The 27002-nt window shown below is 41.0% G+C and overlaps 2 protein-coding genes across 8 annotated transcripts in view; one reads left to right on the top strand and one right to left on the bottom strand.

Moving 5' to 3' along the window:
• PDE8B (phosphodiesterase 8B) overlaps nt 1–13903 on the top strand; it is a 222423-nt gene extending 208520 nt beyond the window's left edge. For 5 of the 6 annotated variants that reach the window (XM_036020447.1, XM_036020446.1, XM_036020445.1 and 2 more), the window contains 5 exons: nt 3354–3571; nt 5295–5415; nt 9123–9290; nt 11514–11643; nt 12173–13903. In XM_036020447.1, coding sequence (XP_035876340.1) covers nt 3354–3571; nt 5295–5415; nt 9123–9290; nt 11514–11643; nt 12173–12282 — 747 coding nt within the window. In that variant the 3' untranslated portion in view covers nt 12283–13903. The remainder of the gene's footprint in view (nt 1–3353; nt 3572–5294; nt 5416–9122; nt 9291–11513; nt 11644–12172) is intronic. The other variant, XM_028527169.2, reaches the window with a different exon arrangement.
• A 3534-nt stretch (nt 13904–17437) lies between these two features.
• Nucleotides 17438–27002, bottom strand: part of WDR41 (WD repeat domain 41) — a 54041-nt gene continuing 44476 nt past the window's right edge. For both annotated transcript variants that reach the window (XM_036020448.1, XM_028524030.2), the window contains 5 exons: nt 26356–26540; nt 23197–23318; nt 22302–22390; nt 21204–21337; nt 17438–17713 (listed from right to left, as the gene is read on the bottom strand). In XM_036020448.1, coding sequence (XP_035876341.1) covers nt 17561–17713; nt 21204–21337; nt 22302–22390; nt 23197–23318; nt 26356–26540 — 683 coding nt within the window. In that variant the 3' untranslated portion in view covers nt 17438–17560. The remainder of the gene's footprint in view (nt 17714–21203; nt 21338–22301; nt 22391–23196; nt 23319–26355; nt 26541–27002) is intronic.

Here is a 27002-nt window from a genome sequence, read left to right on the forward strand (position 1 = left end):
CTTGTAATCCCTTTGCTACATTAGAACTGAAGCTTAGACTATTGATACCCCTGAGGCAAGTGCTGCAGAGGGACTGAAATCCACATTAGTCTGCAAATGCCTGGCATTCAATCCTTTTTTAGCTGTCAGTCCCGGTAGTTGAGAACTGTAGTGGGCCAGGTGAGGGAAACAGGAATGGCACCAAAATGGGGAGGAGGCATTTCCTTCTCAGCCTTGCCAAATCCTAGGATCCACTTTCATCAGCAAGAAAGCAAAGAATGTGTTCCAAGAATGATGCTTTTGAAGATTTTTGTCTCCTACTTTAGAAAAAGGTGTGATCCCAGGCGATGCCAGCCTGTTTCTATAGCACTTATCTTTGAGGAACTAAGACACTTTCAGGTTTCCATTCCAGCTTTCTGGTCCTCCACTTTATACTGCATAGATAGTATACGGCTGAGGTCACCCACTGCCAGCCGAGGACAGGACCTAGGGCCTTAACCCAAGACCAAAGTGATCTATACCTTCTTCAACCTTGAGTTAAAGATGAATCCCACTTAAGCAGAACCACTCTAGAAAAACATAAATGTGTGATAAATTAGGGCATGCTTAGTTACTTTATTATCTTCCTTAATCTCCCTCCTCTAAAATAAGAATTTTTGTTTAAATTCTGAGTTCTGCTAATGCATTCAGGCTCTGGTTGAATTTCTCAAACAGCAGCAATAGAAACAAGTCTAAGACTAGATATAATACACTCACAATGCAAGACATTTTCTAACTCTGGCAGCCCCTGCCAGAGAATCAGAAAATTTCAAGCTGCAAGGAACCATGGAGAACTGGGCTGGGAGGGGCTGCTGAGCTCAGAGGTGTGGCCAGCGGCCCGAGGTCACTGGTTAGTCCATGTGAGGGACTTCAAGTGGGATTCACTCCCGAGGCGTCTTCCCCCAGACCCATGGCCACTGATGAAGAGGGTCAGGGAAGTGTGTTTTTATCAAATTCCCATGTTGTGTCAACCCTAATTTCTTTGTGCGATAAGGCTAAAATTCTTAGTGTCCCTATGACATAGCTCCACACCCTCAGTCCAGCCATCTGGGTAACATGCCCTTCAACTGGTTACGGCCCCTATCCTCTGCCCACTCCTGCCGGCTCCCAGGAACCACTGCAAGTGGACAGGTCAGGACAGAACAGCCTTCCGTTGCTGTTCTCCTGGTGTAAGTGACTCTTTACCCAAGATGGGGAACTGTTCAGGGCTGATCCAGAAGGGAGCTCATTCTGGCCAGTTTGCCTCAGTATGATCCAGATCTTTCCTGCCGGTCAAAGGGGAAAAAATGTACAGGAGAGTTTGCCCCTCAAAGGGTTTGGAATTTCTCCTGTTGTGGGTGTGGGGGGGCGAGTTTTCTTCCCTAGACAGCCCCACCCTCCCAAAGAGGCCTTGCTTCTCCCTGTGCTCAGGAGCAGGCCCAGGCTTCCTCCCCCACCCCCAGCCCCCAGTTTTGTCAGACGCTGCATTATCAGACAGCCCCCCTACACTGCAGGGGGTGGCCCATTAGCGGTGCCTTCTAAAGGTGCCAGGTTAAATCAGTCATTGCAAACTGGAAGGAAAGGCAGATCTCATCCAATGCTATTTGTGTTTACTCCAGTTAGTCGAACCTATTTCGATGATGAATTTTACAATTGGCCCCAGGCTCCAAGCAAGATTGAGCCTACCCCAGGAGCACTGGCTGAGGGCCCCAAGGGTCCTCACTGCACGGGTGGAATCAGTCAGGGTGGAGCCCAAGTTGGTAACCAGCCCTGCAGGGAAGCTTGGCCTCTCCTGATTAGCAGTAAAAAGGGACCAGGCACATCTGCCTGCTCTGAGCTTCACAGACCAGTCTCGGAGAAGAGCTGAGAAGAGCAGCACTGACTGCTGTCCCCATTCAGGAATGAGCTTCAGACCCATTGTTCCTTACTTGTCAGCACTGGGGTAGTTTTTCTTCCCTTAGCCTGTGAGAACTATTTGGGACCATCAATTATTATGCCCAGCCCTCCAGCCTCATCTTGGGGACCACTTTTCCCCTTATTTAACCTTCAGTGAATAAACCACTTTTTTTGTTGTTGTTTCACCTCAGGAGCATCATAGGCTGTTCTGCCTAGAATTCTCTGTCTCGCCACTTGTGCCTAGGCAATGCCTGCTTGTCCCTCAGGCTTCTTCCTAGAAGAAGGCACTTCCTAGAGAAGCCATCCCTGCCCAGCCCTGGCCCTGTGCTGTCCAACGTGCTGGCCCTTAGCCACATGTGGCTATTCACATGTAACTAAAATTACAGAAGTTGAAAAACTTGGTTCTTCAGTCGTACTGTTCACAGTTCAAGTGGCCAGTAACCACCCATGACGAGGGGCTACCGCATGGACAGCACAGCTAGAAACCCGTGCATCGCCAGAGAGGGGGATGGGCCACGCTGCCCTAGACCACATCAGGCCCCATGGCTACATTCTCAAAGCGCCTCTAACATCCTTATTAGCACATCTCAGTGTTACTTTTATTTGTGTGGGGTGTGTGTTTGTTTCTTCAATCTAATTTGCGCCTTCCCCGACCATGAGCTCCACTAGTGCAGAGCCGATGCCGGCACAGTGCATCGCTGCAGCTGCTGTGCGGTGCGTGGCAGCTGGGCGCCCAGGGGGCACCGACAGATTACCAGATGAACGAACTCACACAGGACGGAGTCTCTAATGTAACAGTAGCCCACTCGATAACATCCTCCTAAAGCTGTGAGCGGAGAAAACACTTGTATCTCCTAATTCTTGAGTTAATTACATAATGAGGACTGTAGGAGGAGGGTTTCCCTTTTTGCCTTTACCACCTGCTAGCCCACAGCTGAATTTTGTTCTGGCAACCACCCCCTTCACCTCATTTTCCTGGGAAAATTCTTCACACCTCGTACTGCTTGGTTCTGATTGGTCTACCTTCGTGTGAAGAGTTGTGTTGTATCTGTGCCACTTACTGCCACTCTCAAAACCTTTTCAGAAGTATGCAAATCAAGCGAGTAGTATCTGTGACCACAGGCCACTGTCCGCTCTCTCTGCTCATGGAAGAGACGTGGCAGCACCACACGGCAGGCATCTGAACAGGCCCATCTGGCTTCTTCCTGCAGAAGAAGTGGAGTGAACGGACTCTGGGGAAAAGGCTTTAGGTACCCACTATATCCTTCCAGATAAGTCACAGCACAGCAACGTGTCCCAGGGAGGCTCCTCGCTTCTAGGAAGTCAGAGACGGCTCAGTAGCCTGGGGAGAACGTTCTCACAACCCCCACCCCACAGGCCTCTTCCCCCCTGAGACAAAGGTGAGTAAAGCTCTCCTGCACCCGGTGGGTAACACTCCACCTTGCCTTCCCTGACCCCAGGGCAGCCTCGACCAGCTGGATGAGGTGGCAGCACTGATCGCCGCCACAGTCCATGACGTGGACCACCCGGGAAGGACCAACTCTTTCCTCTGCAACGCAGGCAGTGAACTTGCTGTGCTCTACAATGACACCGCCGTCTTGGAGAGTCACCACACAGCCCTGGCCTTCCAGCTGACGGTGAAGGACAACAAATGCAACATTTTCAAGAATATTGACAGGTTGGTTGTACTTGTCCTCCTGTGCTCAGGTTTGTGAAGTGCAAGTAGGATACTCTGTCATCCCTAACTTCTCCAAGTACCTGGCATCCTCTTAGGGGAAAGGGAGGGGGCAGCAGGTTGTACCACTGTATCAGAGAGTAAAGTTATTAATAGCCTTGCCCTTGTAACCTTAGTTGTTCTTTTCAGACTTTCATCTTTTTAAGTCTCATTTGGTGTTCAATTAGTTCATGAAAATGTTTTATACACAGCAACTCTGTAAATATTGATTATATAACTAATTTTTACCCTCCTAGGAGAGCCCATCTTTTGGGTAACTCAAGAAAAGTATATCCTTCCCTGTCTTTCCCCAGCTCGATCTGTGGCCACCTAAAACCCTCACTCAGGAGGAGAGTGTTCTACAGGTCCCAGCAGGGCGACAGCTGGGCAGGTTTCCGCCTCACTGTCGTACACTCCTCTGGTGAGAGCTGGCCAAATGTGATCAGACAGGGGCAGTTCCTCTTGCCTGCCACAACCCTGCAGTCGGGCTATGCTTACTTCCCACATAGCACCAGCCAGGCTGGAGGGCAGGCCCCTGGCAGAAGGCAGTGTGCAGAGGGCAGAGCTCAGCCAGCCTCACGGCCCACTTGTCAACATGAACCTGTCAGTTTGGTCCCTAGAAATCTGAGAAATATGGAGAACAGTTACTCTGCCTTCAAATTAAGTTTCATCAGCATCAAGGATTGTTTTTAAAACTTTCACAAAGAATTCAACAGCCAATTTTATTCATGTCCCCATTCTGGCCCTTGAAGTTAGAAGATGATAGGAACTGGACAGCAATCTGGGACAGGGCTGTTGCTCCATCCATTACAACTTCTATCTAATTGTAATTTAGAGGCTTACTAATGAAAAAACATTCTTCCATATTGAGAAAACATTCTTCCAATGCCATCACTGAAAGAAATAATGACAATTCTCTGCCTCGAAGGAGGACATTTGGTCCTTTCCAAAACATCCATACCAAAAGGTCCTTGTAATTCAGACCTGTCCGAAATGTGCAGAGCTAATATAAACTCTGCTCTTCTGGAATGTTCAAACCCCAACCCATCTACCCAGCCCCATGTGCCACGACCAGCTAGGCTACCGATGCAAGAAGGGTTATTACTGACTACAGCCACAACACAATTATTATAGCAATAAAACATGCCAGTATTTTTTATGTATTAGTCCTGTAAACCAGAAGTGTAAATAAATGTTATGGGCTATTTGAACTCAAGGACATTTTCAAAGCATGGACGTTTTAGACAGGACCAAATGCCCACTGACCATTCTCTATACAAAGAATCACTATGTCTGCACTGAATGTAATAGGACAGTTCATTGGGTTAACGTACCAGCCTTATAGGGAAGGAACTTGTCATTTCCTTCCATCTCACTGTCTTGATGTTGCCAAGAGAAGATAGAAAGGAGTCATCTTATAAAATAAGTGCCTACCATGTGAGGTTACTTTTTAATGTATATTCATAAATCACATGAGGAAGGGTCAGCTGTCATTGGGGAAAACAGAAGAGTGTCAACCAGTCCTGGTTTAGTGGGAAGAGAAGCAGGCAAACTTGTTTGGTGTCTGCACTCATTTCGTAACCCCAGCTTCCTCACAGAGTGTGGGAAGTGTGGGGAAGTGGCAGCAGAGCAGTTCTATTTCGGGACATGACGTGAACAAGGCTCTTTTGTCTTCTGGTTATTTTAGGAACCATTATCGAACGCTGCGCCAGGCTATTATTGACATGGTCTTAGCAACAGAGATGACAAAACACTTTGAACATGTGAACAAATTTGTGAATAGCATCAACAAGCCGATGGCAGCTGAGGTAAGCATTTCCCATGTCATAAGATACATCAGAGTATATTTCCATTAGAGCCTACACTACCTGGCCTCAAGGCATTTTTCTCTCTTGAATGCAAGGAAATTATTTGCTTGAAGGTGGTAAAGAAGGGTTGAAAGTGCTGGCCTTTCTTCAGGGCAAGAACAGATTGAGTGTCCACAGCAACTCCAAGCTCCTTGGGACAAAGGCTCTAAGGCAGAGCCAGTGGTGACAGAAGGAGGTGGGCCCAAAGGGTGTGAAGGAAGGAGCCTGCAGATGGCACACTAGCATCAACGGTGCTATTTTAGGGGATCCGAGCCCTTTCTAATTCTGTTCTTTGAGCTGTTGGGTGACTTCAAAGTTCGACATTTTAAAGATCTATTTAAAGATCTATATTCCTTCTGTATCTAAAGACTATATATAGTCAAATTGGGAGTGACTACTTGCAAATAAAAGCATAAGCTGTTTTTCCTCTTTAAAATTTACTGATGTACCTTGGCTCACATCGAAGTCCCTACAAACTCCAGTTTGGGGAGCATGTGTAGCAAGTTCACATCTCTCTCGTTTAAAATGAGATCAGAGCTCTGGCCAAGATGGAGTCGTAGGTAGAAACACTTCACTTCCTCGCACAACCAAAAGGAGGATGACAACTAATCTAAAAACGATAAACAACCAGAAGTGCCAGAAAAGCAAACTGCATGGAATTCCAACAACCAAGGCATTAAACATTTACTCAGACGGGTAGGAGGACAGCAGGGGCAGAGACGGGCAGCTGAGTGGAGAGGACACGGGGCAAGGCGGCGGCCAGCTCAGGTGAGGCAGGGCTGGCTGAACAGGAAACTAAAGACTCAAGCTAGCTGTAAACTGCTGCGGGGGTTGTGACAGCAGGAGAAACTCCCAGTCTCACATGAGAGAGTTGGTTGGAAAGTGGGGCTCAAGTGGAGCAAGTGAGCTGCATTGTTCCCTCTCTGACCCTCCCCCACAGACAGCGCCACAACACATCAAAGAGGGTTGCCTTGCCAGGGTGAATACCTAAGGCCCCTCCCCCAACAACATAACAGGTGCGCCAAAACATAGAAATAAATGAAAGAACAGATCAAAACTCCAGAAAAAGAGCTAAGTGACGAGGAAATAGACAACCTATCTGATGCAGAGTTCAAAACACTGGTAATCAGGATGCTCACAGAACTGATTGAGCTCAGTCACAAAATGAAGGAACAAATGAAGAAGGTTAGCCAAAGTGAAATAAAGCAAAATATTCAGGGAACTAACAGTGACAGGAAGGAAACTGAGACACAAATCAACAATCTGTACAAAAGGAAGAAATAAACATCCAACTGGAACAGAATGAAGAAAACAAGAATTCAAAAAAAAATGAGGAGAGGCTTAGGAACCTCCAGGACAACCTCAAACATTCCAATATCTGAATCATAGGGGTGTCAGAAGGAGAAGAACAGTAGCAAAATGTTGAAAACTTATCTGAACAAATAATGAAGGAGAACTTCCCCAATCTGGCAAAGGAAATAGACTCCCAGGAAGTCCAGGAAGCCCAGAGTCCCAAAGAAATTGGACCCAAAGGGGAACACACTAAGGCACATCATCATCAAGTTACCCAAGATTAAAGATAAGGAGACAATGTTAAGCGCGGCAAGAGGAAAGGAGACAGTTACTTACAAAGGAGTGCCCATAGGACTGTCAGCTGATTTCTCAAAAGAAGGCAAGAAGGGGCTGGAAAGAAGTATTTGAAGTCATGAAAGGTAAGGACCTACATCCAAGATTACTTTATCCAGCAAAGCTATCATTTAGAATGGAAGGGCAGATAAAATGCTTCCCAGATAAGGTCAAGTTAAAAGAGTTCATCATTGCCAAGCCCTTAATATATGAAATGTTAAAGGGACTTATCTAAGCAATAGAAGATCAAAAACTATGAACAGTAAAATGACAACAAACTCACAACTATCAACAACTGAACCTAAAAAAAAAACCAAAAACTAAGCAAACTAGAACAGAAACAGAACCAGAGAAATGGACACCACAGGAAGGTTTTTCAGTGGAGAATGGAAGGGGAAAAATAAAGGGGACAGGGAGTAAGAAGCATAAATGGTAGGTACAAAATAGACAGGGGGAGGTTGGGAAAGGGATAGGAAACAGAGAAGTCCAAGAACTTATATGTACAACCCATGGACATGAAATAAGAGGGGGCTGCCAGAGGGTTGGGGGGTGCAGAGCAGAGGGGAGATAAAGGAGGAAAAATTGGGAAAACTATAATAGCACAATCAATGCACTAAAAAAAAATAAAACTGCCCTCTGAAACCATGAAGCTGTTCACAGCCCATAAAGTTAGAAGAGCTTTTGCTCATTCCTGTTGAGGAGAGGTTGCCTATGTGGATAGATGTCCATCTTAAAAGTAACTTGACAATCAGTAAGGAGACCATCTGTGCAGGACCCATCACATGACCAGCGGGGCATGGATGCAGGGGCAGTGTCCACCTCACCTGTGTTCTGCTCCATCCCCCAGGAATCCCACGGCCCCATGCCAGGGCTCTCTCCTTCCACAGAGGACTTATGGGAGCAACTGGGGTTTAGAAGGGAAAATTAGAGTCCTAGAATTTAGAGTTGGGAAGTTCATCTATCCAAGTAAGCCCCAAACTCTGCATTGAGATCTAGTACTTACTGCAGTGACTATCATAAGCACTATCTCCTCAGTGGCAAGTAACCAAAACCGCCACCCTCAGAACATAATTCTTTCCATTGATGGTCTAATAAGTAGATCCAGCCTAAAAACAAAACAGACAAAAACCCTCAAATGTCATGCAGTCTTTCAGCTTGGCAGAGCTCTGGAGAGCTAATTAGCTGTTTTCACACAATCAATTCAATGGTGTTTTTGAAGACAGAGAGTAGAAATCAATCTTCCAGAGTTTGTATAACTGGTGTGTGTTGCATGTATGTAAACCTCCTTGGGGACCTGGACACTTGGCTTGGAACCACTGACATACATCACTAGGTTTGTCCTAGCGAATGGCCAGTCTTCTTAAACATGCTGAACACACCTGTTCCTGCCCGGGCCCACCTTCTACTCCTAGTACCCCCAAAGCTTGTATGGGTCACACTCCCTAGTACCCAGTTGGAAGAGCAGCCAGGAGAGTATGAGTGCACACAGACCTTAAGAGAAAGAATGAAGTAGGAGGAGGTGGGTGAGTAGGGATGAGACAGGTCACAAGAGAGAGGGAGCTGGTAGGCATAAGAAAAAATCAGTGAAGGAATAATTGGAAGGTCACATTATGTGTTATTTTCCCATCTTGAATGCATTAAAAACAAATTTCTGCTTTTACACATTTCCTAATAAATCTGGTAGAAAAGCTCTCCTTCTTTAAGGTCACATGCCAGATTACTAAACACAGAACAGAACTGCTTAAACTACTTATAGCAGTCCACTCTGGGTGGAGGATGGAAGTGAGGGAGTCGAGGGGTAGTGATAGGAAGTTTGACCTTTTAAACTCGAAGTTTTTGTATTGTTTGAGGTTTTCCTTTTTTTTTTTTTTTTAAACAAGACTATATCAGGGCATTGTAGAATTAATGAAGAGAAACCTGCTGTTCTGAGTCACAGACATGTCTCAGTGTGCCCAAGTGATCAGCACCTACTGTCTGGTCAGCTGGCCTTCTTAGGCTTCACCATCACCTTGAACTAACCCTCATCTGACAATGTTTTTCAGACCGAGGGCAGTGACTGTGAATGCAACCCTATTGGGAAGAACTTACCTGAAAACCAAATGCTGATCAAGCGCATGATGATTAAGTGTGCTGACGTGGCCAACCCATGCCGCCCCCTGGACCTGTGCATCGAATGGGCAGGGAGGATCTCTGAGGAGTACTTCGCACAGGTGCGTGGCCTCCCTAGGGGCCCTTTACTTCTCTCCTGGGGATGGCCCCATGTCATAGAACTCTGGGGATTCTCATGATCAACTAGTACATGAGTCCTCCCTGGAAGGAAATGGCTCACACCTGCCTGGACTAAACCTCTGGCTCCCTCAAGAGACTGATGTGGCCGGTCAGTAACCAAAGTCTCTCTAGGGGATGAGGAATAAACTTAGCCTGCATCTTTTCATCCTCAAATTCTTAGTTCCTGAACTTCTACAAAAACTGGGAAAATCATCCATTCATTCACTAGGCTATTACCTCCATGGCGCATGATGGGGAACACAGACAGAAGCCATGGCAACTCACAATATAGTAGAAAGATGTAGAAATGGATAGGTCCACACATTAAAAAAGAGAGAAAAAGAAATCTCTCTACAGGAGGTATATTTTAAGTATGTTAACTGCTATGAGAGTTCAGAAAGATTTTTTCCCCTAGATAAAAGAGGGGCTTTGTGGGTATGATCTTGAGGGGCTTTTTTTTGGGGGGGGGGCAGTGGCAGCAGGTGTTAGAAATGTGGAAATAAGAAAGGACTTTGAGGACTTTGTTCAAAGCATTATGAACAAAATGAGTAAGAAGAAAAAATGTAATTTTTATATAAGGAGAGCAGTACTATCTAGTTGTTTGGCAGTATAAAGAATTAAAGGAGAAAAATCCAGAAAGAATAGACTGCAAGATGCCATTTGAAATACAGGCCTACTTCCAGAGAAGAGGCTCTAAGAACTGATGTGTGTATGTGCAGCAGAAAGACAAACACACGAGTAGTACCTACAAGTAATGCATTGGGGCGGGGGGTCTACATGGCTAGAATATGCCTCTGAGGAATATACCGCAGCTATTAATAGCTGATGATGTCAGAAAAGGCAGTCAGGGGAGTGGCCAGTGGAGGATCCAGTACATTAACTGCAGCTTTCAGGGCTGGGAAGAGAGCCCCTGAATTGAAGAAAAGTAGGACAGGCAGTTCTGGGCTTGCCAGATAAAAGAGGGGGAAACAAAACAAAACAAAACAAAAACACCCAACTATTCCTTGAACAACAGTAGGTATTTTAAGGCTGCCTAATCAACTGACCTGTAATGAGAAAGCTGAGCCAAAAGCTGGCAGGAGGCTGTTAATGGGCTTCCTAGGACCCACAGAGGACTTGAAATCCTACTCCTAGTTATTTTCAAAGTACATGAATGGGAAATGGGAAAGAACCACTTTAAAGTTCTCTAATGTAAGCTCTCTGTTTAGATGTCCCCTCCCCGCAAAGTGTACTATTGTTAATGAGTCAATGTGACCTAAAAATCAAAAATTACAAATGAGGCCTCTGATCAGCTGGCCTCTGGCTCAACATGCCATCAGGAAATGTGGATCTTAATATTCAGCTCAGTGAATATGCAAATAAATATTCACTCCAATGTACAAAATAGTCAGATTTACCCACACTTGGCGCAAACTGCATGACCAATACCCAAATCTGATATGTAGTTTGTCAGTCATCCTTTTGAGTAAAAACAGTGTCCCATGAAAATAACAGCTAGCTCAGCTGAATGGCAAACGTGCTTTTCCCCGAAACCAGCAGCATGCTGGGAAGCAGCACAAGGGCTCTGTGTCCGTCCCGCTGTGTCACAGAACAGGAAGGAGGCGGACACTCAGAGGTCCAACTTCAGTAAGATTAGTAATCCTACTGCTTCCATGAGGGTGTTCTTAGAGTGAAACTGGCTTTCTTTTTAAACTGTAGGCATCTGACTGTTAATAATACAATGACTATGGTACAGTTTGGTGCCGATTCTTTGATTCATGCTAAGGCGTCGGCAGTCCTACCCGTCACTGCTTCTGTCAAGTGGTGTTATTTGCATTAGTATTATTAGTATTAATAATCATATTATCAGTATTACTTTGAAAATAGTTTTCACCTTGCAATAATGAAAATAGATCTCAAAACAGAGGACGTGAACCCTGAGATGGACCCTTCAGGAGAGGCTGTGGTAAAGCTTAAGAGACGTGAGAGTTGGAAGTCCTGAATTTAGTTACTGCATCTCACCAGGTGGTTGGCTTACATTAAGTCCCAGAATCACGCTGAGCCTATTTCTTCATATATACAATTGGACGCTGCTGACCCATTTTCACAGGGTGGTTCTGAGAAACTAGAGCGTACTGTCACAGTTCCTTGTGGCCCTACAGCCCTGTGAGTGTTATGTCTTACAGACCGATGAAGAGAAGAGACAAGGACTACCTGTGGTGATGCCAGTGTTTGACCGGAATACCTGTAGCATCCCCAAGTCACAAATTTCCTTCATTGACTACTTCATAACAGACATGTTCGATGCTTGGGATGGTAAGATAGATTCTGTTCTGTCCACCACACAAAATATTTTGTTATCCTTTACAATGATTACCTTTAACAACAGACTGTTTGTGGCCGGGTATAGTGGGGTGCACATGCACTTTTTGTGTCCTCAGCACCTGACAAGAATCTTGTACACAAAAGACTCAATGGATGTTTGATAAATTGATAAACAAGACTTTACCTCTTCAAAGGACCTCTTCCAAAGCTTACAGCAGTTTTAGTCTATCATCGGAAGAAACTTCAGAAAGAACACAAAATGTATTAAAAGTCTATACTGAGTCAGATGTTTTTGGTAATGGCTTTTCAATTGTTAATTAAAAGGACCACCTGTTTGTATTTCAGAAACTAGTGTTTAGTGACTATCCTTCTAGTGTTGTGTGTTCACCTGCAGCCTAAAGCCTTACCTCGGGTACTTCTCCAGTTCTGATCCCAAATTTGTCCCACAGAGCCCCAGTCTTCTAAGTGTTTCTGGGACATAACATAACAGGCTTCTTTTGATCCTTTTATGTCCTTGCAGCCTTTGCACACCTGCCAGCCCTGATGCAACACCTGGCCAACAACTACAAGCACTGGAAGACATTAGATGACCTGAAGTGCAAGAGTCTGAGGCTCCCATCCGACAACTGAACCAGGACAGAGAAGGGGACCCCTTACCCACAGAGGACACGGTGACTCACAGTAGTGTAAAGGAGAGGCTTTCCTTTATGGTGAAAATGAGAACTGTAGGTCAAGGAGCTAATGTTTGATATCTGACCTTGAATCATGTAAATCCCCAAATTTCACTTTTGGAAAGTTATATTCCATGAAGAAAAATGTGTTCTTTATATAATCACATAGTGACAGAACAAACACATAGAAAAATCCTTTGCCCTGCTGTGACCCTGTGTGTCCTCGTCAACCATGGAGCTGAAAGACTATACCTAGCAGGACACAAGCAGCAAAGACCTGGTGTCTCTGAGCCCATTTCCCTGGATGATGATGACCAAGTAGCTTAGCTAGAGTTCAGCCCATGTGTTACCACAAAAGTCACCACCACTGTTTAGCGTCATTGTTTTCCTCAAGAGCATTGATCTGAAGAATTCCTAAGAGTATCTAAACAAAACCCAAAACTCTAAAATGAGCAAAACAATAAGGACCAAATTATTGATACATTGGTTAGCTTCATAGCCTCCATAGTTCAGGGTTCTTCTGATCGATGTTATGACACCCAAGTTAGCCATGGCCTGGTGCGTGCCTTCTCTAGACTGGTCTCGGCAGCCCGTGTAGCCCTCTTTCCTGTAAAAGGCATTCATCTGAACAGAAAGCCATCCATGATGGGGAAGGGAGTGACATTTTGTTTCAGGGAACTCCATGAGATTCCCTTATTTCTGGTTAACAGAGGCAGTCACAAGGCACTACAGTGAGTATTATATAAAAGCCATTAAATCTGAATGCCCTTGGACAAGCTTTTTTTAAAAAAGAAGAAATTTATATACATTTGCTGTTTAAAATTTTTATGAAATCAATCTAAATTTTCTGGAGAATGCTGTACCATGTACCATCTATATGTATGTATTTGGGGAGGGGCTGGGGAAGTTTCAAGGTTCAAATGTTTTCTGCCTGTATTTGTGATCATGCCATTTTCCTTTAATGATGTAAAAAAATGCAGGATGTGTAAATATATCAGAATATAGACATGTGGGGAAACAGTAAATATTATTAACTGTATGCTAAAAGCTTCTAAAGCACAAGTGCATATTTTTATACGGCTCTTTTCACAACTTTCTGTGATCTACATGAAGTCAGACTTGAAATTTTCCTTTCTCTTCTACCGGCCAACCCTTCTCTATGTATTATAAATATTAGAAGCTCAGTAAACAAAATATCTTCATTTTTCTTTCAAATTCTTTGTACTCCATGCTGCATTTTTAAGAGGTATAAACAGAGACTGGATTAATTGAGTCAGTAATTACTTCTTTCAAACAAAAATTGGAATGCAGAACACTTGGAATTAGTACACAGAAAGAAAAAAAATTACTCATCACTCATAATGTGCCAATGTTTTTTCCTATGTTTTATACTAAAAAATGGAAACATATGTGACAATACCATGCAGAGAAGCATCTCTGAATTATTTTCATGAGACGGTGAGAGGACCTGCTTGATCAGGACAGCAGCTCGCGTTGTACTGTAACGCTGCATTATGTACAAGTGATGGCAATGTTTCTGTGAAGTACTTGTAACTAAATTCCTATGGCCGTTTTATTTATAACAGCTGTTCTTATTTTACCTCCCCTCTGGCCTAAATTTTTCATAATTTCAAAATTTTAGTTCTGTGTCCTTTATTTCATGAATCATACACTTTGTTTTCAGAACACATTAAATTCAGGATGTCTGAATCCCATTTTAAGGAGCTAAATAAATAATTTGCTTAGGCTTCTTCAGAAGCTTGCTTAAGGGGAAGACAATCTTTTCCTGACCATCTCTTTCAGTTCCATTTTGTGAGTAAGCAACATTTATCAAATGTCTCACACTTTGTATTTGAATGTTACAGCTTACTCAGTGGAATGTCAAATTAAGTTCTTATTAAATGCTTTAAGACTACCAGGTTCTAAAGCTTAAGCATAGCTCTGCTCTTTATCAGAGTATCCACAATGGTGTAATCTTCTGAGTAGCTCCTTAAATAGCACACTCCTCCAAAGAGTCATTTTATTAGAATAGTCTTTCAGATGGTATGTGTATCAGATGGGTATAAACTGTTGCAATTGCCTCTTACCCTGAGTTGTTTACTAAAACATTCTATGTTAAGGGGAGCTACATTAATTTAGGAAAATGAAACACTATCTAATAACAGAGAGAGTTCATATTATTACTGCCATACTTACCAGAAGAAAAAGTTAGAAAACATTGTTACCTGGACCAGAATGATGACCCTATAATTTAGCTGAGTCATTCTTTACTTCCAATTTAAGATTTGCTTGCCTTCAGGGTCAGGACTGGTTAGTCTTATGGGCAAAGAACAAGCCTCATCAGTTCAATCAGAACCCACTCCACTTGCGGAAGATAAGTGGAAGGAATGATACAAATGCCCCAAAGTTTAGACTCTTCGTTGTGTTATAAATACAGCCTGAGAAAGAGGTAATAAGGTATACTACACAGTGTTATTTTAAAAATATAATAGCATTGAAAACTAAGATAGGAAAAAATGCACATAGTGTATGTTGACCTCAATTAAAATTGTATTCTAAATTAGGGCATTCATGAAAGCAAAACCCATGAAGTCCAGTGAGTGGGTTGGAGGCATCCCTCTGGACCAAGGGTGTCAAACTTATTTTCACCGGGGGCCACATCAGCCTTGTGGTTGCCTTCAAAGGGCCGAATATAATTTTAGGACTGTATAAATGTAACTACTCCTTAACGGTTAAGCAAGAGCTTGGCACTGCCATCAGGCACAAACAAGGTGCCGGGCCGAATAAAACAAGGTGGAGGGCCAGATTCAGCCGTGGGCCTTGTGTTTGCCACTTGGGAACTAGAATATAACAACAGGGATTTATGTGATACTTATGGTACCATTTGCTCTAAAAACTTACCTGTGGTTTTTGTCACTCCATGTGAATAGAATACTATCACAAAATAATAACCAGAACAGATTAGGAAATAGAGCAGTTGAAAATCTGAGTTTCTCATATGATTCACTGAATATGTCACAAACAATTCAAGAAAATAACTTTGTTACAAACTCATGACCTAATATAAAATTTCCCAAAGAACATGCTAGCTCTTAATGGAATGAAGTCCATCTATAGAGGAAAATTAAAAGCCTGAAAATGATTCTGAGATATTTAATCAAATTGGTCAATAATCTGATGCACTCAGACCAGAATGCATGGTGTTGCATTCTGCCTGGTGTTGGACTACTAACCATGTTCCAATTTCAGGACAAAAGACCAGAAAGCTGTCTCTGGGACTCCTCAAATACGCCACAATGGCAAGTTGTTGGCTCAAACGGAGTGCTAATTTTCCTAGTCATAGTCCTCTATTCTATAATGGAGATAACAAATTTTAATATAGTTCTCCATAAGTCTGTCTTCATTATAAATTAAATAAATGTGAACATTATTTGATTTTCCTCATATGGTGGTCATATAAGCCTTTATCTCTGATTCCAGTCCTCTTTACTTTGTTTTTAAAGGCGCTCAATGATGATAATGGAATAGAACTAACAAACTGCAAGGCCCTGCTAATCTGGGCCTCAGTTTCCTCATTTATAACATGACACTGCTCTGGCATAGGTGATCTTAGCTCTTCCAGACTTTGCAGGCAGTTGTGAAAGCAACCGTCAAAGGAAAAACCCAGTAAATCAACAATTTATAAAGATTCCACCTGCAGTGTGTATGATGAACCATAAATCTGCAGAAAGTGCTCTTTGAGAAGGATCAGTCCTCTGACAGCATCCCTCACCTTGCACTTACTTTAACAGGATTCTTTCATTAGCAGTTTAAATTTAAGAATGACTCCAATACTAAACTCACCTATTCTTAATGTGTGGAACACTTTTTAATTTTTATTCTTTAGTACCAAAAGGGAGAAAAAGTGCTCTGATACAAAGCTGCTGGATGATGAAGACGATTAAATCTCAGTGGCCACTGCAAGTGAAGCCCTTCTCAAGCATTTCAAATGTGAGTCAATGGGGAGATGAACCAGGCACTTTGGACTCGGACTGAAAACACTGTAGCTCTTCACTCACCCAGCTCTCACCCGGCACGTGAGGGGCAGTGTGGGTATAGTGCCAATCTAGCCAATGGCTGTTCAGGCCGATTCACACTGGGGAAAAAATACACCCTCATAAAATTCCTATTGATTTGAGTTTATAGAGATTTTAGTAGCTAGATTTAAAAAAAATAAACAAATTAGTTGGCACCAAAAAAAATAACGTTGTAGTTAAACAGTGAGAGATTCAAGTTTGCTCTATAGAGCATTGATGATTAGTTACTAAATACCAAGGAAATTTGTAGGAGAAAGGATATATTTAAATTTATCACAAGAATTCTTAATTAAATGGGATCCTAAAGATAACCAAAGAATAAAAACCTTCTCATTAATACCACAACTTTACTGCTCTATGTGCACCTCCTCACAAGACCCAAGTTCAAGGGAAGCAGCTCACAGAACAGCACTCACCGCACTCCAACAGAAGCCCACAGTGCGGCCATTGCTCAATCCCTGTTTCCTGCAGGGCAGGAAGAGTTTTCTGGAGATCTCAAGGTTTAAGTTCAAGTTTTGCTGCATCCCACCTCTTCTTCAGAGGGTTTCGTTCCCAAAATATCTTCTATAATTATCATGTGTACTAATTTCCTTAAAAGTGGGCTTTTAAATAAATAAATGTTTAAAGAAATGAACAAGTATAGTTAAAATATTCATTTTGGAGAACAAAAGTATTTCACAATCTAATGACTAAATAAATTTTAAAAACTATATGCAACTTTTAAAAAAATCTTATCAGAATTTAACTAGAGGTAATAAAACTAAACAAAGAAAGTAAGAGATTCTAAGTACTATGCTCATTAAGCTCATTATTTCTGGTGTAAAATTAAAGCATAACTATTTTTAAATTGTCTACTGATTCTATGGTGTAATTTAATTCTGTGTCAACAGATATTTATTTGTAGTATGATCTGCAAAGTTCACTTTTTGAAAATTCCCTGCTAAAACACTTCTGGTATATTCTTTGGTGGATGTACTCACACCTAAGAAGCAACCTGTTGCTGCTTTGCATGCCTACAAAAAAGAATTCACACAATCAGAAATTTATAAAGTGACAAAAATATATATTACACATTAAGTGATCAACATGTTAATGGTTTTCAGAGTATTACCCTATATTTGATGTTCAAAGTTCATGCACATGTGTTCCAAATCCCCTAAACTAGACAGCAAGATACAAGTCACCATTCTCCTCTAATTTTTGAAATAATTTTAAACTGCGCAATCCAGATTCTCGTTCTCCATTTTTCCACAAAATAATGAGATGATCAGCAGAGCATGTCACTAGTCCATGATCTTCAAAGTATAGAAACATCTGTAAAGAAATTTCAAACAAATACCATATGATCTCACCTTTTACAGGAATCTAATCAACAAAACAAACAAGCAGAACATAACCAAAGACACTGAAATTGAGAACAGGCTGACAGTGACCAGAGGGGAGGGAATTTCAGGGGAAGGGGGGAAGGATTTTCAGGAACAACTATAAAGGACACATGGACAATAACGAGGGGGAGTTGGGGAGGGTTGGGGGGGGTGGGTTAGGATGGGGGGGGGTAAAGGGAAGAAAACTGTACTTAAATAACAATTAAAATTTTTTTTAAATGGTTAAAAATTCATTATAAAGCTCGGTCATATTCTAAAATTATAAGGTTTTGCAATGGAAAAAGACAAAAAAAAGAAATTTAAAACTACTGAGTATAGGAACTTCAAGGACAGGAGAAGTGGCAAAGTTAGATCCACAGGTTTCCTTGTAAGACGTGCATCTTGGAGATGTACTGGGATGTGAATTCCTTATCATTTTCCATGAGAAATTTTAAGTGTGGATAATAGTCATACAAATATATGCATACTAAAACCATAAATGCTAGACCAATATCTAGTGTTTTAGTAGCCAGCACTTTAACTGCTCAACTACAGACCTGTAACAGCTATTTTTTTAATGTACATAAATTCCCAAAGTAGCTTCTGAATTTTACATTATTCTTCAAGTACTGTTTTTAAGATTTTGTCGGAAGTCCTGCCTGCCAGACCTATTTTACTTATAATCATTTATACATGCCTCATTATTTATACGCAAATGGCTACCAAAAAAAGTCTGAATTCAAAATTCTCCAAGGTGCACACTGGCTTCAGGTCTGTAAATAAAAGGGGATATAATCAGTCCATCCATAAGCATTTACTGAGTGTCATCTACATGCTTATGGTCCCTACCCTTGAGAAGGTTCTGATTCAGCTGTAATACCAGATCATAGCTGAAGCAATCAGGGCACCGTGAAAGACTATGTGATCAGGTACTACACAGTAATGCAGTTCAGACTCTGATTTGCCACAGAAATTCAGAAAAAGGGGGCAGATCAATAACTGAAATTGTCAGAGAAAGTTTCAAAAACATAAACTTCTCCAAAAAAAGGGGAGGGGGTGCAGGGAGGCCATACCAAGGGAAGGAATAGGCTGGAGACTAAGAACAAGAAAACAGAGTGTTGATGAGGAAGCAGCGTGAACACTGGAGTGGAGAGCAGGCGTCAGAGGAGAAAAATGAAGCCACTGAAAGGATGAGCGCTCATCCAGGCAAAGAATGAAATAAAGGAGAGAAATAAAACAACAGGATGAGTTTTTCTCTGAAATAATTTATTCATTTCCAAAGATAGCAGGATGAGGCCTCGGCTGATTATGTAGGCGTGAAGGAGGTTAATATCAGAACAAAATTCCTCAGGACATGGAAAAGACAGAATTCAGAACATGGAGGGGTTGGGTTAGAGCACAGATGAAAATCTAATCAAAGGGAGAGGAAATCCAAGAGATAGTACCTACCAGACAGCTCAGAGCAGGGGTGTCAAACTCATTTTCACCGGGGGCCACATCAGCCTCACAGTTGCCTTCAAAGGGCCGAATGCAATTTCAACTCCTTAACAGTTAAGGAGTAGTTACATTTACACAGTCCTAAAATTAGTGGCTTTTTGAAAGCAATCATGAGGCTGATGTGGCCCCCAGTGAAAATGAGTTTGACACCCCTGGCCTAGATTTTCTCAATGAAGCCAGAGATACTTAAAAAAAAAAAAAAAAGCTTAAGTATCAAAAACTTTCACTCAGGAAAATTCTTAAGAATCTGACATTTCTATATTATGACAAATGTGCCACTTTGAAGGTTTCCCCACCAGTGAGAAACCTTTAGTGGGTTCCTATGATTTTTTCTAAATTTTATTTTAATCATTCAAGTACAGTTTTCTCCCTTTTACTCCCAATCCAGCCCACCCTCCCAACCCTCCCCACTTCCCTCCCATGGGTTCCTATGATTTTAAAAATAAAATCTGAACTCCTTAGCTTTACATTCATTGGCAGTCATAATCTAACCAAAACTACTTTCCCAGGCTTTTATCTCCTAGATTAGAGTTTGTTCACAGAAGCCCAGTGCTCCAGCCTAGCGAATATGCTCCTTGCTACCAAGCAGATCCTATTTTTGCCCTCTGTCTACTACACTCCAGCCTTACCAACCCCAAACCACACTACAGCCAAGCAAATGAAGTCAAAGTTGACAATGAAACAAAAACAACTGGGCTACTTGTTAGAGGAAAGTACAGATGAGTACCCAACATCTGGGAGCATCAATCCTATCCAACTGTCAAGGTTCAGCTCAAGTCTCAAGCCCTGTATCTTCTACCAATCATTTTCTTGTAAGTCCTGAATATTCAGTCTGCTATGCATCTGGGTCCACATAAGAAGCCTAGATTAACAACGTATTAGGTCTGTATCCTTAGATACTTTATCTACTAAAGTATAAGATCCACAAGGGCAAGCACTGTATTTTGTATCTCTTTGTAAACTCCATTGTCTAATACAGTGCCTGAAATATGGGAAATGCTCCATAACAAGGGTGGCGCTTCTGCTCCTAAGCATAAGTACACTTTCAAATGAGAAGTAATTTGTTCCTCCCTGGCTATGAAACATGAAAGGACAATTTAAGAAAGTCATTACTTAGGGCTTTGCATATACTGCTATCATACTATTACTAGTTCCAGTCATCTCTTTATCTCCACTAATTTTATTCCTTCATTACAGGCAATGGTGCCTATAAGAAATATTAACATTTTTGGATATCCACAAGTTAGAATTATATGCATTTTATAATTCTCAACTAAAATTTTCATATATGTGTAATGATAATCAAGACACTAGGTTTTACTAAAGCTGACAAACTATTATCCTTCAAAGGGAAGTAAAACAGCACTCTATTCAGGAATCTGATAGAGGCCCCTGGAATTAGACTCTGTGAGGCTAACTCTACATACATATGTATAACCACAGCCCTCCGTTCATCCTCAACTGACTACTGTTATGTACTCAACATTATTCACACTGTCCTTACTGTCAGCGATCTAGATCTCGTAAATACTGGTGATTAAGCCCATTATTTAGAACAGCAACTTTCAACTGATGTGCCACAGGAATTTTTAAAACATGCAATACATGACTATGAAAATTATACCTCCTTTTCTGTCAGATTAGCAAAAAACATACTTTTTGGTATGCTGCAGAATTTTAGTCATTAGTTTATGTGTGCCATCAGATGAAAAAGGTTGAAAATAGCAGATGTAGAAGAGACACATCTCTTGATTCCTCAGATTCTATCTCTGTGAAGAGAGAGACCCTAACTGCACATTCCACAACCTGTCCTATTCCATGTTTTGACTCAGCAAAAACCTACAGGTATGAGAAAGTATAGGTCTTTCTGAGACCAACTGAATGAAGACAGCGAGATAAAGGAAGAATTCTCTAGACATTTACATGCCCATTAAAATCAATACCTCTACAGATGATGAGTGTCCAATCAAATCTCCAATAAGTTCTAGTAAACATGAAGTGGCATTTTCTTGTTGCTTTTTAACAGGTTGGCTGGCTTGTTTGTTCACTCGTCCAAATCCCCACATGTTAAAGAAACCTAGAAAAACAATCACTTTGGTCATTTTCAAAATTCTTGTGCTCTTTACTTATGACAGTAATAGGAGATGAGAAAAAAAAACATTTAAATGCGAAGATCTCCTGCACCTATTTTAGTCACGGGCTAAAGGGATAGTACCAGGCACTGTGCTAGTTCTTTTTTTTGTTAATGTTCCTTCTTTTCACCTTTCTTAGCTAACCTGGTTTGTTCCTGGTCCCTCTTTATTGCCTTTAATCACCCACTGGTGAAGGTGTATTAACAAGACAAGAAGCTAGACACTGGGAATGAAAGAGGAGAAGTAAAAGGCCTGAAAGGTGGTGTCCCTCCAACTCCCCCCCAATAAAAGGTCACAACACAGATCTTTCACCAAAGTAGACTGAAAGGAATGTAAGTGTCCAAAAACAATATCCTGTGACTTCAGGTAATGAAGAAACTCCAGAGGCAACCAGCACCTGATTTCTCAGGCAAAGGTTGCTAACAAACTGGGACTTTGTTTTACAAACCAAACACCTGAAAGTCAAGAGTTCATGAGATTATGAGCACCAAAGTGTGTTTTCCCATAAATTGAGTTCGATGTTAATGATAATGCTTCAAGGCTGAAAGAACCCTTTACTATGACATCTGACCATACAAACTGTCTGTGTATCAAGCATAATTATGAACAATACAAATGAAAAATTACTGCATTGGCCAACTGGTCAGTCAGATTACCAGAAAATAAGTTTCCCTTCAAACAATAAAACCCTAATTGACTTGAAGAGAAATAGGCAGGTAATTCTGTATTAAAGCAATATTAAGATGTGAACCCTAGATCCCAATTACCATAGCTTCATGTAAATATCTTACATGCCTATTTGGAGCACACTGTATATTATTCTTGTGGTTATACATGACTGCCTTTCTTCTGGCCTTCACAGAAGGAAAAAACGAAAGTCTCCCTTTTTAAGAAAAGACACACACACACCTGTTGGTACAGGTTCAGCTGCAAGCTGCTGTTTTTCACGTAACTCCCAAATGCGTACACTGCCATCTTCTGAGCATGAGATTAACTGCCTGTCAGGAGAGAAAATCACTGAAGAAAAGAAGCACCATGGAGCACCAATGCTAAATTTGCAGTGAAAGAAATCAGTGGAGCCCTCGATTGCTTTTATTCAACTCTTGGCAGGAGCTGATAAAAATCACAATTTAACATGGCTTTCCAATGCAAAGTAAAAGCACTTTTCAGGAAAGACACATATTATATTGTTACATTGGCTCAAATGTTATAAATATTTCATCTCCATTTTTAAAAATGTATTCAGGAGAACAGGCTATGAATTACATTTCATAATATCCTGAGTGGCCTCGTCCTCCTCTCACTATATCTCTTTTCAGGGGGCCTCTCACTCTGAAAATACCTCGCATAGAAAATAATACTATTCTTTCATATAATTTTCTCCCTAAAAATTCAGCAGCCAAATTTACCCTGAGAGAAAAGTCCTCACTTAGTAACCTTTAACAACAGGAGATTTCCATTTGATTCTCTGGCTATAAACAGTGAGAAAAAAGATGTGTTTATGGAAAATAGAAAAATTAGCACATAGGAAGTGCCCAAAAATCTTTTATCTTTTTAAATAAATGCCCTATTTTAAAGCATCCCTTCTTATAATGAAATTCAATTGAACCATGCTTCTTATAAATTTTGTATTATATTGCCACAAACTCTTGTTAGAGACAGCCACAAGGTATTCTCCACTTCCAAAAGAATATAAGCAGGTCAAGCCACAAAGCCAGGTAACTTTGCCACTTGAGAAATTACACTGGTAGACCTGGGAACTATGAATTTCTTTCATCTGCTGCAGAACAGATGGGAACGGTACCTGTTTGGAAGTTTGGCAATGTGTAGGACACTGGAGTCATGTGCAGTTTTCTGGCAGGCAATCACACGCTTCATTTGAAGGTTATACACGTATAAACCCCTTCCAACTGCAACAAATACATTCTGGGGGGAGAAATTCAGAAATGGGCATAAAACCATTGCTTTCCACTATCTAGTGTAATAGATTTCCAGCCCTGGTGTGACATCAGAAAGCCATTGGTACCTTCCCCTATTCCTAGCCTTCAGCCCAAATTACTGTGCTGCCCTCTGAAGTCCAAAAATTTCAAATCACAAAGGAAAGCTCAGCATTTAGAATGTAGAAGGACACAACTGCTAATACAGAGAAAGTTCTGTATATTACAACCCTCATCTTCACTTTCTTCCTCACTGAACTATGACAGCTAGAGAAAGGAGCTATGGCTGGTGGATTGGCCCTGCAGCAGAAGCTGCTGCGGTACAAGCTAAGTTTTTATTCACATCATACTATATCCTTGGGAAGTTACTTAGCTTTGTTTGCCTGCAAGGTATGAGCAAAATTACTTGTACTTTGTATCTTAAACAACAAAGAGACTTAAAAAGGACACAAAAGAAGTCTATGTTATAGTGACACTGTCATCTTAAGATCTGCTGAAGGTTTCACAAAAACATTTTTTCAAATGTAGTATTAGAAATAACTTTTTACTAAAACAACTTTTAGCATTTGAAAGTATTTTCACCAATACAAGGGGGAACCAAAAAACACTAGAATTATTTTCTGGAGGGCAGGGGCCCTTATAGCACAGGCTTCCCCCACTAGGTGAGTGTTCTAGGAACCCATCTGTATCAGTGTGCCAGCTGGTGCTGTCGTGAGAGGCTGTTTTGGGCTTCAGTGAATTTTTTTTTTGAAGACTCAATGCATTTGCCCATTTCATGATGGGTGATTTACAAGCACTCCTGCTCACACTGTGCTGAGTGTTCACAGTTTTTGAACAAAAATGGCATGACCCCCATGCCCCACCCTCTCTGTTCACCCAATCTTGCCCCGAGCAACCTTTTTTGTTTGTTTCCCTGATGAAAAAAGTTTCAAAGGGAAATGTTTTGCCCATGCGGAAGAGTTGAAACAAAAAACAGAAGCAGCACTACAAGGCATCAAAATCAACGAGTTCAAAAACTGTTCTGAGCAGCAGAAAAAAAAGTCTCAATAGGTGTACTGCATCAAATGGAGAGTACTTTGAAGGTGAATGAAGTTTAAACATGTAAGAATACACAAATTTTTATAAATAAATTCCAGGTTTTGTTGGGTCCTCCCTCATATATATCTTATTTCAGCCTCACAACATCTCATTAAGATAGGAAAAGCAAGTATTATTAGCATTTTCCAGGTGAGCAAGTTAAAACTGAAAGATTAAAGTCACACAGAATATTAGACAGGGAGTACTCAAGGTCATGTTACTCACATCCCTTGCTCTTTCCTCATACCACACTTCCTAGGTTCTGAAATTATTTTGCAAGTCACTAGACTTTTGGTAGCACTTCACTTAGAACCATTCATTCTTACTCATTAGGACCCCAGTAAAGCAGACCTTTCCATTTTATTTTATTTTTATTTTTTTATTTTTTAGAGGGGAAGGGAGGGAGATAGGGAGGGAAATATCAATGTAAGAGAGAAACACCTACTGGCTGCCTTCCCCTGACCTTTCAAAAATCTCTACAGACTGCCTCTCTGTTGTTTGGACCCTTCTCATGCAGAATCAAAGGCTACAAACCCAACTCAGACCTGCGGGATCTGAACCAAAGGCTACCGGAATCTAAATCTGGGATGATCTCCCTGGAATCTCAGAATTGGCACTCTGCATTTAGCAATGCAAGCTGAGAATTAGTGCCAGGGCATTAATGCACAGCTAGCCAACTTGCTAAACTCTAGAGTTCTGGTGGTAGCATTCAATGCAAAGAAACCACAGAAATTAGTTCTGCAGACCAGAACATCTGGGCAGAGTTTAAGTGATTTACCCCAGGTCACAAAAACAATTATGTACACATCTAGAGAATTAATGATCTTTTAGGCTGCAATGAGTCAATAGAGTCACTCTATCAATCACTTGTAATCAATAATTAATGCCCCCCATAGAAAGAAAGAACCCCCTATAAGAGAAAAACTGAGTGTTTTATCAAGCACTTATAGTAGTTAATAAGCATCAATCAAAATTTTTAAGATTAAAAAAAGTAAAATGAAAAAGCTTTTTAAACACCATTTTTTAAAAAGTGAGAAAATAAATTTTAAACAGAAAATTAAGTATATTTAATATTTTTCAAAATAAAGTTGGTATATAAATAAACTTCATCTTTAGGTATATTGGTGTTCTGTACCCTAGTCTTATCCTATTGTATGGTTTTTAAAGTAAGAGAGGGACACAGAAAATTTTAAAAATACAGTACTCTTCCCATCCAGACTATTATTTATGAAATGTGTAAATAAAAATAACAACATACATATGATTAGAAAACTGAAACAGTATAAGGCATGAAATAAAGTGACATAAAAGCTTCCCCCAACTCCTCTCCTCAAAAGTTACAACTCTTAAACATTTCTTATGATTACATTTAGAAAAGTAACTCCCCTTTAAATACATTTTCTGAGCAGGATTCATTAATCCATTGGTATTAATCTTTTACTACAGAAAGAAATGTAAAGTACTTCAAGAGCATCACTCCCAAGGCCTAAAAGACTGAAATCGGTAATTCTCACACAGTCATCTTGCCCCTGGAGCTAATAGACAAAAAGAAAAAAAACAACCCTTTGATTTCTTTATTTCCTTTACCTCTTTAGGAGCTGCACCAGATTCTTCAAAAGGATTCTTTCCCAAAGTGCTTCTAAAAACAATTTAAAGCATTATCCTCAAATTCTATGGGTTATTTAATCCGATCCAGAATTTCAATAGTTTTTAAATCTGTGGTCATTTAATCACTTCCTTCTCTTAAAAACAAGAACTAAGATTAAAAAAATTTTTTTAATGTAAGTTGTACAATGTTTGAAAAATATCAGAACATTTGAAAGCACACCTTGAACATGGGGAATGATACATTTCTATATCCATCATGAGATTAAATTTAAAAAATTAGAAACCAGGTTTACTTAAAAAGACAAATTTATAGATATTTCCTCCACCTTTTTTTTTTTTACCTCTTCATCCCATGTGAAATGATGAATAGAAACGTCATTTGGTTTTTGACAGAGTTTTATTTCTTGCTGGCTGTCCAGCTGTGGAGGCGGGTTCCAGAAGTTGCGCTCACAGGCCTGCACGGTCCAGTCCAGAATGTCCCAGATGATCAGCTCTCCGACATGGGAGCCAGTCACGAAACTCAAATCTAGGCAGAGTTCATATACATCTCATTACTGAGCATTTTACCTACAGGTCAAAATGAATGGACTACCTAGTAATAATTCTCTATAAAACCACAATAATAAGAACAGTGAGGTCCACACATGAGCCAAACAGAAATCCTACTATAACAGAACAGAAAGACCAGAAACAGATTCAAGTTTACTTCAGATAATGACGGCATTTCAATTAGTGAACAAAGAAAAATACCTCATGCTGCAATATTAAGTATTTGGGGAATAAAAATAAAAGAACCACACCTTGGATCATATACTGTTTAGAAAACCCACACTTCCCCTGTGTGTCGCCTTCACTCTCACATTACTACCATACTCACAACACTCCTAACACCGGCTGTGTGGGGTTTTCCCACTCCCAGCAGTACTGTGACAACAGCTAGGTGACCTACAATTTAACTCGGTTCTAACACTATCTACCTAGGGACAGC

Source organism: Phyllostomus discolor, chromosome 3 (assembly GCF_004126475.2).
Source record: "Phyllostomus discolor isolate MPI-MPIP mPhyDis1 chromosome 3, mPhyDis1.pri.v3, whole genome shotgun sequence".
Classification (NCBI taxonomy): domain Eukaryota; kingdom Metazoa; phylum Chordata; class Mammalia; order Chiroptera; family Phyllostomidae; genus Phyllostomus; species Phyllostomus discolor.